We start from the raw sequence: 12,709 nt of genomic DNA on the forward strand, positions 1-12,709 counted from the left end.
AAAGCAAACAGGGATGGCTTGCCTGAGATATACCAGTTAAATTGATACTTGAAATCTGAAAAGGAGCCAGGGATGGAAGGACTCCATGAAGAGAATCCAGGCTAAGGGGTAGCATGTGTGGAAAGAGGATTCTGAGGTAGCAAAGTGGAGGAGGCTGGGTGATGAGGTGGGAGTGGTAAGCAGGGAGTAGATTGTGCAAGACCTTGTGGGCCAGGTAATGAGTTTGGGTTTTGTTCTAGGTGGAATGGAAAACTTTTGATGTATTTTAAGTAGGGAAGTGATAATTGTTTAGTGCATAGTTTAGATGATCACAGTGAAGAGCATACTTATATCATGTTTCCTGGAGGCCCTCATAGAAGCTACTTTTCCGAAATAGTGCTTGTTATTTTACTATTATTGGCATTGAAGGAGGCAGATAAGATATTATGAGCTCAACTTTGTTACCAGATCCAGTATCATTGAAGATGCTAATTCTTTATGAGGGCCTTTTATTTATGAGAAAAGTTTTCTTGGGGGGGGTCTCAATATCTGTTGATCTGTGTTTATCTTGAATCACCTTTTTGTTTTTATCTTATGGGTATGCTGAGTTTTGTAATTGATCTTATTTTCCTTTTGCTTTGTCACATAGGAATCTTCAGCTACCTCCTACAAATGTACAGAATTGTGTGGCTTATAGTTCTGTAAACTGATTTCAGCCTTAGCTTCATTATTTTCCTACACTTACTTTACCTTTTTCCGAACTCACTTAACTATTCATTTTATGCTTTAAAAATATAGGTATTTTTGTCAGCTGCATCAACGAACAAGGCAGAATTAAATAGTTGGAGGAAAAAATCCGGAACTGAAAATATCTCAATAATTCCAATAAGTTGAAAGACCTGTTCTTTAGTTTGAAAGGTCATTTGTTAAATACAGAATAGAGAACACTCATTTAGTAGCACATTTTGTGAAGATACATAAATACCACAAGGCTTAAGCACTTAGATTGGCTGTAAAACAGAATCTGTGACATAACACTTTCGTGTAATGGTGAATCTCTTTTCTATCTTCCCTGGCAGACTCTCCCTTGAGAGCAGAAACCACATGTAATCACCTTTGTGGCTTCCATACTTATTACAGTGCTGTACAAGCATTCAGTCCATACTGAATTAATGATTGAGTAAATATAGATTAAAAAAATCCAACATCCCGTATCTTAAACTGGATCAGCAGAAATACAATGCCCTGAATGGAGGAGGTATTCACATATTGTATCATGAGCTACTGTGCTTGACTGTTTCTAGAGTTCTAAGTTTAGGGTGGGAGCCATATTCTTAAAGAGATACTGACAGACTGGACTCAATCTAAAAGATAGCAATTGAGCCAGTGGATGGAAATTATAAGGAAAAACTTTCTTAAACAGTTTGTCGTCCTCAGTGAAATAAAAACACTTCATATATGTGGATAGAGTATTACTTAATTGATCTGTATAGTAGTTGGGTGGTTGGATTAGAAGATATTTAATATCCTTTCCAAATCCAAGATGTAAAAACTTTATGCCAATAGGAGTTGCAATGAATAAGTGGATTCCATATTTGTATGTAACAAGCTAATCTAATTAATGTGCCACATAATGACTATTTACAGGTATTAACATGACTGTTCATACTAAATATTTTTGCATTAGTCATGAAAATGTTTCTGAAGGCAATAGGTTTTGACAGGGTGAAAGAAGAGGAAATCACACAGTTCCAAATCTTTGAAACAACTTAGCAAAGTGAAAGAATTTTGGTTTGGCTGGAATGGATGGGTGTAGGCAATGAGCCCAGGACAAGTCAGACCAGATCGCTTGCCATATGAGCTGGGGCTGACGGTTGGGTCCCCAGGGGATGGCATAAGGGCAGTGCATGTGCTCTTGGAGACGCATAGAGGCAAAGTCAACCAAAGACAGTAGGGAGGGCTGAGAGACAAAATAAAGCAAACCTATTACCACCCCCAAGTCCAGCAACAGGAGCTGGACTCTAAATGGGGGAGACATGGTCTATAGCTGGTAAAGCTGAATCAGAAGAGAATCCGCTCTGAAACTTTTCATGGAGGGCCCTGGTCATGGCTATGAATGTTAGTTTCACTGGCTTGCCTGCATTGGTCAATGGGCATGTGGTGCATGCATGTTGGGAAGGCTTATTGGCACGGGGTTGGACACAGGCTCCACGAATCAATTGGTGGAAATCCTCAAAGTGAGCTTCAGAACCCACAGGAAGGCTCTGCCATTAACCCACAACGTTTGGATTCCAGTAATCTCAAAAGCAGCTTTGCAAATCGGTTCTGCTTTTTTCCGCCTACCACTTATATCTCAAACATTTTCCTGCTTGGCAGGACTACCTTGGCTCCCTCTGAACAGGCTGATGAGGAAGCTGGAATGCATGTGAAGGAGGAAAAGGAGTAGTAGACAGATGAAAGCACGGGAGTCATTCCTGGCTTCTGTAAAATCACACCTAGCTTTCTTCTATGTGTACCTAAGATTCCACTGAGCACTACTCTAGGATCATCTACCGAAAGACTTGGTACCAAAAGTTTTGTTTAGGGGCGCCTGGGTGGCTCAGTCGGTTGAGCGTCCGACTTCAGCTCAGGTCACGATCTCATGGTCCATGAGTTCGAGCCCCACGTCGGGCTCTGGGCTGATGGCTCAGAGCCTGGAGCCTGCTTCTGATTCTGTGTCTCCCTCTCTCTCTGTTCATTCTCTGTCTCTCTCTGTCTCAAAAATAAACAAAAGTTTTGTTTAGAGGTCAAGTTTCAGAATTTTGACTGTATTTGGAGCATTTGCATTGGGAAGAAATTCCCTAGAAAAGGTAAGACCATACGCAGAGTTAGCCTTGAGGATGAACAGAAAGCAGAGGGCAAAGAGCCTACCCTGCAAAAGGAATGTGCTTTTTAAACAAAAAGACAGTCAAGCTGCTTCTGCACTTTAAGATTAGGGTGGGAGTGGATGGGTCTCCAGTTCTTAGCTTTGGGTTGCTCCAAAGAGGGCCCATGGTTCTCACTGGTTAATTAAAAGCTCTGGGCTGTGTAGTTTGCTCTCTAGATACCTAGATCTCAACCACTACAACAATTTAGCCAATCCAATTTAGCCAATCCTATGCAGTTGACCTTTGAACAACAAGGGGGTTAGGGCACCAACCCCTATGCAGTCTGCATATAACTTGACTCCCTGAAAACTTAACCACTAATACCAACTTGACCTGAAGCTTTATTGGTACTACAGAGTCAATTAACACATATTTAGTATATGTATTATATATGTACTGTATTCTCACAATAATCTCAAAATTCTTTAAAAATTTTTTCAGTATATCTAGGCTTTGTTGTTTTTCTGCAAGTTTTTTAAGTTGTTGCAAGTCTCCAAATTTTTCCCAATATATTTATTCAAAAACATCCGCATGGGCGTAGACCTGCGCAAATAAATATGCGGTATCTAAGGGTCAACTGTATTTTCATTTAAGCGTTCCGGTATCACATGAAATTATACAGGATTAAGATGATTTTCAGTATATCCCTCTAAAATTTTTTCCTCTATCCAGTGTCCCCAGCACCCTCTCAGTGCCACAATTTTCCTTTCCCTGTCCCTTGTGTGTGATAGTGGAAAGAGTTAAAATATCATCAGCTTGGAGATAGACAGTGGCTCTACACTTGGTTGCTGTATGACCTGGGACATCTCTTCATCCTTAGGAGTCTTAGGTTCCTGTTCTACAAAATAGAAGACCACAGACATTAATTAAAGACATGCCTGGTACATACAAGGAGCTCAACACTGTTAGCTCCTCCCATTTCCCCCTTCCCCTGTTCATTGCTCTCTTTGGGTCTCTCAGTATTCATCTGTTTATTCCAACCCCGAAATAGTCTAAGTGAAGATTGCTCTTGACCAAATTAGGAAAGAGGAAAAGAGGTGAAAACTAAAAACTAGCACCATCCATTTTCCTCATTTTTATTTTTTAATTTTTATTTATTTATTTTTAAAGTTTATTTTATTTATTTTGAGAGAGAGAGAGAGAAGGGGAAGGGCAGAGAGAGAGGGAGAGAGAGAGAATCCCAAGCAGATTCCATGCTGACAGCACAGAGCTTGACGTGGGGCTCAAAATCATGAACCTTGAGATCGTGACCTGAGCCGAAATCAAGAGTTGGACGCTCAACCAACTGAGCCACCCACGCACCCATTTTCTCCATTTTTAAAAGGAATTAGAAAGGAAGGAATTCAGCATTAGTCTTGAAAGATACACTTGGGTGTTCAGCACTTTCTCCTTCTCTCTGATTTCTTTGGACCTCTCTCACTCACCAGTAAAGACAAAGAATTCTCTCAACTAGTTGAATGGAGACAGTATCAGCCCAAGGAAGATTATTAGCAATTTCTCACTTTTACATTTACAACAAACAGAAAGAGCTGCCCACCCAGTGGTAATTATTTGATCACTAGGACTAAATAATAAAAATATTCATTAAAAGGGTGTGGATTTCATAGCAATACATTAGCATAAAACAAGGCATTAACGGTGCTAATAAGAAACGTGTTACTTAGCTGCTTTAAATATGGTATTTTGGACATTTGAAATGACAAAAACATGGTGAGCAGTCACATAGATTTATAGCTACTACTTGAACCATAAAATCAAACTTGTCATGATAGAGAAGACAGAAATGCTGATATGTAATCCTTCATAGATCCCCTTATTAAAACTTAAACTGATTTTTAGAAAAATTAGGCTTTCTTCTAAGTTGTCTTTGTTTTAATCAGGGAATCAAAATTCCTTTTTTTCCTTAATTTACATTTAATTCTTGTCCTTCATTGCCAATCTCTTATGAAATACTATGTTTCATGTTGTTGCATCTGTTTACATATATATCAAAGAATACATGTTTATGATCTTGATGTTTTCAGAACAAAACACCTTGGGACTTTCAGTGTAGAATGGAGGCACTGTGATTTTTTTTTTTTTTTTTAATACTAAACTGGCCATGATACACTGCAGTGCTTCTCAGAGAGGCTCATTCCATTTATTTTTAAAATGTAGCCAAGTCAATAATGAACTACCAGCCTGGCATTGGGAATGGCCAATCTTTAAGTGTTATTCACAGCTATAAAACAAGTAGATTTTATTTCCAGCCTTTACCTTCCCCTTGCTTAGCTTTTGGAACCTATCCCAAGTTGCTAAGTTCATGGTCTTTCCCTCTCCATTCTCCTTCCATTCTCTCCCAGTGAAAAAGTGATAACTGCTAGTTGTCTGGCTTGAACACATGTTTAATGGCACTGATGTCCCTAATGGTGGCCTATCAAAACAAAAGCACGTGCACAAAGTAGCTGGCATTGACCTCTCCATCAGAGGGCATCCAGAGCTGGACCTAAGCTTGGATTCTGATGTGATTTGAATTTAATTCGGTTAAATTACGGGATCTAACACTGAAGTGTAATGCTAAACCTGTCTACCATTACTGCCCATGCTTTTGGCATACCAGGGCCACTAGACCTTAGATCCCTTTCATCTTCCACAAAAGATGCCCTGAAATAGCAAAACTCTGATCAAACCCTAAATAAGAATGGAAAGGGAACAAAATAATCCATTGAGATCTTTCCTCTTCTACTGTGATGCGATTGAAACCCTAATGCTTGGCTACTCTTGCATAGCTATCGGAAGAGGCTCACAATTGCCATGAGAGAGTGTATATTCTACCGTAGGCTCTGTTCATTTACGTAGTAGGATAGTCATGCGAGGTGAGCTGCCACTGGTCAGAATCAGGCCAGCAAAAATTCCCACAGGGAAGAGCATTAGGGCTGACCACCGTTAGCCACAGTAACAAGAATTGGGGTCCTAAGTTAAGTCCTGTTAAACTTTTGAGAGTTTTTTCATCATTAAGACTATAAATCACAGGCCAGGCTGTTTCAGTTTCAGCCAGCCAAATGTAAGAACAACTTGGCCATATGCTTCTTTTTCAAAGAACTTTATTCATTTAGCCCCAGGCTCAGAATTCAACAATGTTTTCTATGGACTTTTTCTCTTCACATCAAATAATATTAAAGCGGAAAAATATGGGGGAAAATTCTAATTACTCCCATATGTATACTTGGAAATGGCCAAATGGAATTATTCACAGTTTCCTTAAACACATACTCTGATTCCTGATCTCCACACGTGTGGGCATAGACCCTAGTGCAAAGACCTCCTCAGGCTCTGTTTGTCAGAATCACACTCATTTTTTTAAAGCCCACCCAAATGTCTTCTCTGTGCACCCCACTACGATCACCCCAGTCGAAAATAATATCGCTCCCCCAACATTGTCTTTGTGTCTTTTTTGAGACACCTCTTACATAAGGTTTGTGAAAGCCTTAAGCTTTTGCATAACTTCTCTTCTGGTCCCTAGCAGCTTGGCAGCATAAATCTGAATCTTTCCAGTGATGCGTGGCAGTGTCTTAAATGTGATCGGTTCTTCATGACTATTTTGCTTCTTGGCGATTAACTATTGGGGGTGTCGAAAAATTAAAGGGAAATAGATACTTAACAAATATGTGTATGCCCTTTGCCTCTCCCAGTCATCTGTAAGAGCTCTCAGCCTCCCACTGCAGAAGGTCAGGAGTCTGTAGTGTATTTACTCTGGGTGTTAAAGCACTTGAAAGTTTATTTTTCACTGGAAGAGCTTTATTTGATTCATTCTTTGTAAGGAAGGGTGCTAGCATACTCAGCTGTTGATGCTTATTTGGAGTAGTTTTTCATTGGAGACGTTTATCACACCCATTTGTTACCTGTCTGCAGCTGCCTTTGGAGAAAGCAAACGTGCTTTTTGTAACTTTTACAGCCTCCAAGGAAATCTATGCCCAGGGATCAGTTTTCTTCTACTGCCTTTTCTTCTACCTTTCTCTTTTTAACTCGTTTAGTGAGCGCTGCTTCCTGGCGCTTAGTCAGCTCTGAGGCACCGCAAACGCTGGCATTTGCCTTCAGCACCGTAGGGGGGATCAGAGCTGCTGGAACTGCCCGTCTAGGGGGCTGGGGGCTGACTGCTTACGGTCCCGTTCTCCTTTCTTCTTCTGATTGGCTGCTCGAGGTCACGTGAAGGCCGGGGGTTGGAATTCTGAGTTGTGGCTTTTGGCACTCCTTCTTTTTAAAAATCGCCTGGTGTGTGGAGCTCCGCTGGGCTTGGTGCCTCGCTCCCTTACTGAGACTGGAGACAGCCGGGAACAGCCACAGGGCAGACTGAGGTGGCAAAAGGGAAATCTGCCGAGATGTTCAGTCAGGGACCCAGGACCCCAGCTTCAGGCTGCTACTATCTAAATTCCATGACACCTGAGGGCCAGGAGATGTACTTGCGATTTGATCAGACTGCGAGGCGCTCTCCTTACAGGATGAGCCGGATTCTAGCACGCCATCAGCTAGTGACTAAAATTCAACAAGGTGAGTGGCCGGTAGAGGAAGGCTGTTGCTAATTCTGATTTCTGTTGGCTCTATTTCATGCTAACCCAGTTTTTTACATTGTTGTTTTCACTTTACAATACATGGATTTCTATGCCACGCTGCACCTAACTTTTAGAAATAACTTTAGGCAGCAGTTTTAAACAAACAGTGACAGCGCTTAGCTGCCACATAACTCAACTTCAAGTGCCCGGAAAACTTCACGGTAGGACGGTGAATCCTGCATTTCCAAAATTTATGTGCGTCTACACAATAAATGAGGCAGGTTTACTCGGTGTGTGTTTTGGGAGCTTTTCTGCCGCTTCCTCACACTGTGTCACATTTAAAACTTGGACATTTGTTTATTTCATTGGAGGGAGGGTAGAGAGGGGGGACTCACTTGTACCCCGCCCAGATTCTTTATAACATTGTTAGCCACAGGGGAAAGTTAGAATTCTATTCTTAAGGCCACTGGGCTGACAACCGGACTCGCATTCTCTATTTGTATGTTTATGTCAGTAGTCTCTGATTTGTTGATACTGTTTTTCTGGTGAAGGGTAAAGGTGTCTGCTAAATTCAAAACAAAGCTTGTGACATGCGCTTGGAAGCAGCAGCTTCCTAAGCCCAGAGGAAAGGATATTGATTACAAGCCGCTAGATGTTCCTTTTTATTCTCTACAAAAAAAATTAATGAATAAAAATTAAAAAATAGGTCAACAGCCTGGACATCACTAAAACTCCTCATTCTCCAAAAATAGTTAAAACATGCTTCTCATCTTAGGGTTGGTCTGTAGAAGCTCAAAAATGAACATTCCTAAGAGACTCCTAACTGGTGCTCATTTAAAAGACACACACATACACCCACATCATCACAATAAGTTTATGAAGTTTATGACCACGCCCCTCCTGGGCTAAACAAAAACAAAAACACAAAACAAGAAACCCAATAACTAAATTATTATATTGGTGATATGAAATTTACCAGGAATTTCTAGAGCCATTATACAAACACAATTTCCACTTAAATAAATGAGTTTAAGATTTTATTGAATTTTAGAAGGGAAGTTGGGGTTTGTAATCGTGAAAATCTTATTGTAATGTTTCCAAAAGGAACAATATGTATTCTAGCGAGTAGCAGTTGATGAGATTGTTTCCTTGGAAATTAGGATTTGTTTGTAAAGGTTCAGGAACTGGTTATGTGTGAAGGATACTGGTCCTACATACCAGTCTGATTTCAGGAAGGATATTATGTCATTCCATAAACTCTGTGTGCAGGTCTTGATTGAATAGAAACAAAAGTAATTATTTCCCTGTGGCTTGATTTAAAAATACATTAGTCTTAGAATAAAAACCAGCTAAAGCTTTAGAGATTTCTGACAATGGTGCTTTGCCAGATGCCATCATCGCTATGGATGCAGGAGCTTGGCAAATGTTTGATGATGCTTTATCATCTATGCTCGTTAAATGTTCTTCAGCATGCATGTGAAGTGCATTATGTTAGAAACACTGCATATAGAAATAGTTTGAAGTTGTTTTGCAGATCTCCTTAAATGTATTTACAACGATTGATTTCATTAAAATTCTTTATGTGTTTTTTGGATGAAAGTTATATTCCTACTGAGGATTTGAAGTTGTGAACACATGCGTGATCGTTGAAAGGATACTCTGAGTCTATGTTTCTTTTGCCTAAATAGAATATGTGAGCATTCTCACCTTTTTGTGCTGGGCAACAGAGTGTTTGAAAGCAATGTATGCCTAGAAATTAAGAGCAATCATGAAGATCATAGGGAAGCATGAAGAAATTCCAATAGTCCAGCCATTGAGAACTCATCATTTGTTGATATTATACAATGATATAGTAAGACATTATGATAGCAGAAGCAAAATTTCCTGGGTAAGAGTAGAGAATATTGACTGAGCATTTATAATGTTTCAAGCACTACTCCGGGAGATAGATAGATAGATAGATAGATAGATATATAGATATATATATATATATATATATATATATATATATTTTTTTTTTTTTTTTTCAATTTATTTTACCCTCAAAAAAATCTTCTAAGTGAGCACATACTATTATCATACCCATTTTAAAGGCAGGAAAACAGAGACACATAGAGGTCAAGTAACTTCTTACAGTTTACATAGTAGGTGCTAGTATTTTAATATAACTCTGAAGCCCATGCTCTGCAATACACTAAACTGTTTCTGGTTTTTATAATGAAGGTTGAAGTATTGGACTTGAGATTTATTTTAGATTTTGTAATATGCCAAAGTCATTTCAGTCTTTTCTACTCGGAATGCAGCAACAAACCATATGACAGAATCAGAATCGGTCACTCACAATGCTATTTCCAGTCAGGTTTTATTTCGCTAATGGAAGCAAAGTGCTGTGTGTTTTACCTTCCTTGAACAGCTAGTATCCAATAATGCATGATGTCAAGTTATTTTACTGATGACCTATAATCATTCAAAGTTTATCAAGTGCGTATTAAATTAATAGCACCATTATTTTTTGTAGTTCACATAGTGGTATCTTGAAATGACAGCAACATCAGTAAAATTGTTTACTCTATCGTAGATCTTTCATGGAGAATTTAGCATTGTATCATTATAATTTGGGGCATTATTACTGATGATCATAATCTCTCATGGTTGTTGGGAACAGTGCAAACAAGAGTAAGTTGCTCCCCACTGACCTCATTATAGTGAGCTAATCATTGAATGGCATGGACATGATTCAACAGCAGATGCACTCATGAGAAGGAAAACAAAGAAGAGAAATAAAGGAATCTTTGATGATGCATAGGATCAGAATTAGTTGCTCAAACCCAGGATGAATCTAAACTTGCTCATCTTAGGGTATGCTCCAAAATACACACGCATTATTTCTCTTAGCCTTCTTTATAGTTCTGGAGTTTTAAGTCCAGTTAAAAGAGAAGAGAAGTTTAAAATAGAGGATTGCTTTGCAAAGTGAAAGTTTATCATCAGTCACACTGCCCAGAATCCCTACCCCACAATCTCGCTGAATCAATGGGTAAATTGTTGTATGGAGAGAGAATGGAAATAATAATGGTCTTTATTTGCCTCAGTAGCAGGCACTTGGGAATGGACAAGAGGGGGGATGCTGGGGAGGTGGAGGAAGAGTATGTTAGGCCACAGGAAGGGAGAATTGGGATCTCTTGTCATTTGATAGCTATGATGCATTGGCTACAGGTGCACCATGTTGAAAGCTTATATACTCATGCATATGCTATCTGGAAAATCCAAATCTGGGCAAATACATAAATGTGATTATTTGCTTTGTGGAAGAATTCATCTTGCTATTACACAATTTTTTAAAAATTATTTTGAATGCTGAAAATGGCATGATATGGACCTGATTGTAGTCAAGTTCACTGAACCAGAAAAAAAGGAGACCAGGATGCAGGCTCTTATTTAGACCCCCTCTCATTCTTTCACTGTGGCAAGTTTCAGAACCTTACTTGGCCTTTGTTTCTTGATGAGAAAATGAGATGGTCAGTCTCTGGTTTCTAAAGTTTATTCTGGTTCTCAGGTCCTCTCTCTGGTTGAGTCAGTAACTCCTTGAACAAGAGTGTGCAAAGCAGGGACTCCTTAAACCTAAAACAATAAGTTGAAAAGAAAACAGAGCAGCTTTCTGATGTAGAATAAATCAGTGGCTTATAATTTTTCTACAACTTGTCAAGGAAATTATTACAGTGGAAGTCAGATTTTAGTTCTACGGCTGTCACTAATTAATTGTGTGCTCTGGGGCACGCTACAACTTCTCTGGGCATTCTTTCCTTCCTCCATAAAATAAAGGGTTTGGATTAAACAAACGTGAGGTTCCCATCATGTCTAAAATTCTGGGATTCATGATCACAGGTATTATGTTAAGAAAGAGAGGCAGTTCTTATTTCTGTTTTTCTTATTATGTCATTTAATACCTACCTGGACATGTTTCTTTGATACCTGTTTAATGCTCTCATTATCAATTTAATGGGCACATTAGGACAGCCAGTCTTGGGAACTATTTAAATATCATTACTACCTATAATTATAAAGAAACTGTAAAAAAACAAAAAAACAGAAAAAACACCTTTCTTTCTCTAGAGTCCAGGACTGTGAAATGGAGGTATTGCAGTGCCTGGCCTATTGCAAAGAATGTCCGTGTGAGTGTGCCCCTGTGCTCACAGAAAGACGTCTTTTCTTGACAGAAAATGCAAAATGTAGAAAATTTCATAACCAAGAGAATTAGTGAAAGTCAGATTTGCATTTTCTTTGACTTTTATTTATTTTTGAAAGAGAGCGAGCGAGTGGTAGAGGGGCAGAGAGAAAGGGAAAGAGAAAATCTTAAGCATGCTCTGCGTTTAGCGCTGAGCCCCATATAGGATTCGAACTCACGAACCATGAGATCAGGACCTGAGCCGAAATCAAGAGTTCAATGCTCAAACGACTGAGCCACCTTGGTGTCCCTCATTGACTTTTTATCTGAGACTATTTTTAAGGATCACATCTGAGTTGAACTTAACCAGAGTGGAGTAAACTGCCTTCCTTCTGCTCCCAGGGAATGGAACTGGGTATTAGTGATGTGCTGTCTGTCTCTCATTACTCCATCGGGCCACATGGCATCTTGGAAATTTGCCCGACCTAAGTGGTAGCCTTGCTCATCCTGGTGGGAGAGCCCCAGCCCCCCAACTGGATAGCGTCAGCAGAAATGAAACAATCATTTATTCTTTGAGAATTGCCCTTTCTCCATGTCCAGTATTTTCTTACCCAACCACTTTCAGAAATGGAGGGTGGAAACACTGGCAGAAAAACAGATGACAGGGTGAGAATGCATCACAGAAAACAGGGTGAGAATGCATCAGTCCTGTATTGCTCAAGTTCTTTTTTAAAAAAGTGGCAACTGTCAGAAATTCACATTTCATGAATCAGAGCCTCTTTCTGTTCAGTGCTGGTGACCGAAGGACCTGTACATAAAGGGTACTGTTTAACCGAAAATTACAGGAAAATCTGTTGGGAGAATTAAGTCAATGAACTTTGCATAACATTTTAAAAGTGATCACATATTAAAAATGCAAGCAGTTAAATAAGTACTAGAAGGGAATTAGCAAAGAATGATATGTAAAACCTGAGAGTTTAATTTTAACCAAATTGAGACATCCATAGCTGCACGTCACTGCTTTTATTAGCTCTAATTTTATAAACACACATCCCAGATGCAGGTAATTGCCAAATCTGGATTATGTGATATTATTTTCAGTGAGTAGAGATTCATTTTTTTCTCCTCTTCTC

The 12,709-nt window shown here is 39.3% G+C and overlaps 1 protein-coding gene across 4 annotated transcripts in view; it reads left to right on the plus strand.

The window, feature by feature from the left end:
- Positions 1 to 12,709, plus strand: part of STARD13 (StAR related lipid transfer domain containing 13) — a 386,813-nt gene that overhangs the window by 196,880 nt on the left and 177,224 nt on the right. Inside the window, exon 1 of one of the 4 annotated variants that reach the window (XM_086713817.1) lies at positions 4,210 to 7,412. The exons of 2 other annotated variants lie outside the window; for them this stretch is intronic. In XM_086713817.1, the coding sequence (XP_086569943.1) occupies positions 7,244 to 7,412 (169 nt within the window). In that variant the 5' untranslated portion in view covers positions 4,210 to 7,243. Of the gene's footprint in view, positions 1 to 4,209; positions 7,413 to 12,709 lie in introns of those variants that run through there. One more of the 4 variants, XM_025923464.2, reaches the window with a different exon arrangement.

This window comes from Puma concolor, chromosome A1 (genome assembly GCF_028749965.1).
Source record: "Puma concolor isolate L17-30 chromosome A1, mPumCon1.1.hap2, whole genome shotgun sequence".
In the NCBI taxonomy this organism is placed as follows: domain Eukaryota; kingdom Metazoa; phylum Chordata; class Mammalia; order Carnivora; family Felidae; genus Puma; species Puma concolor.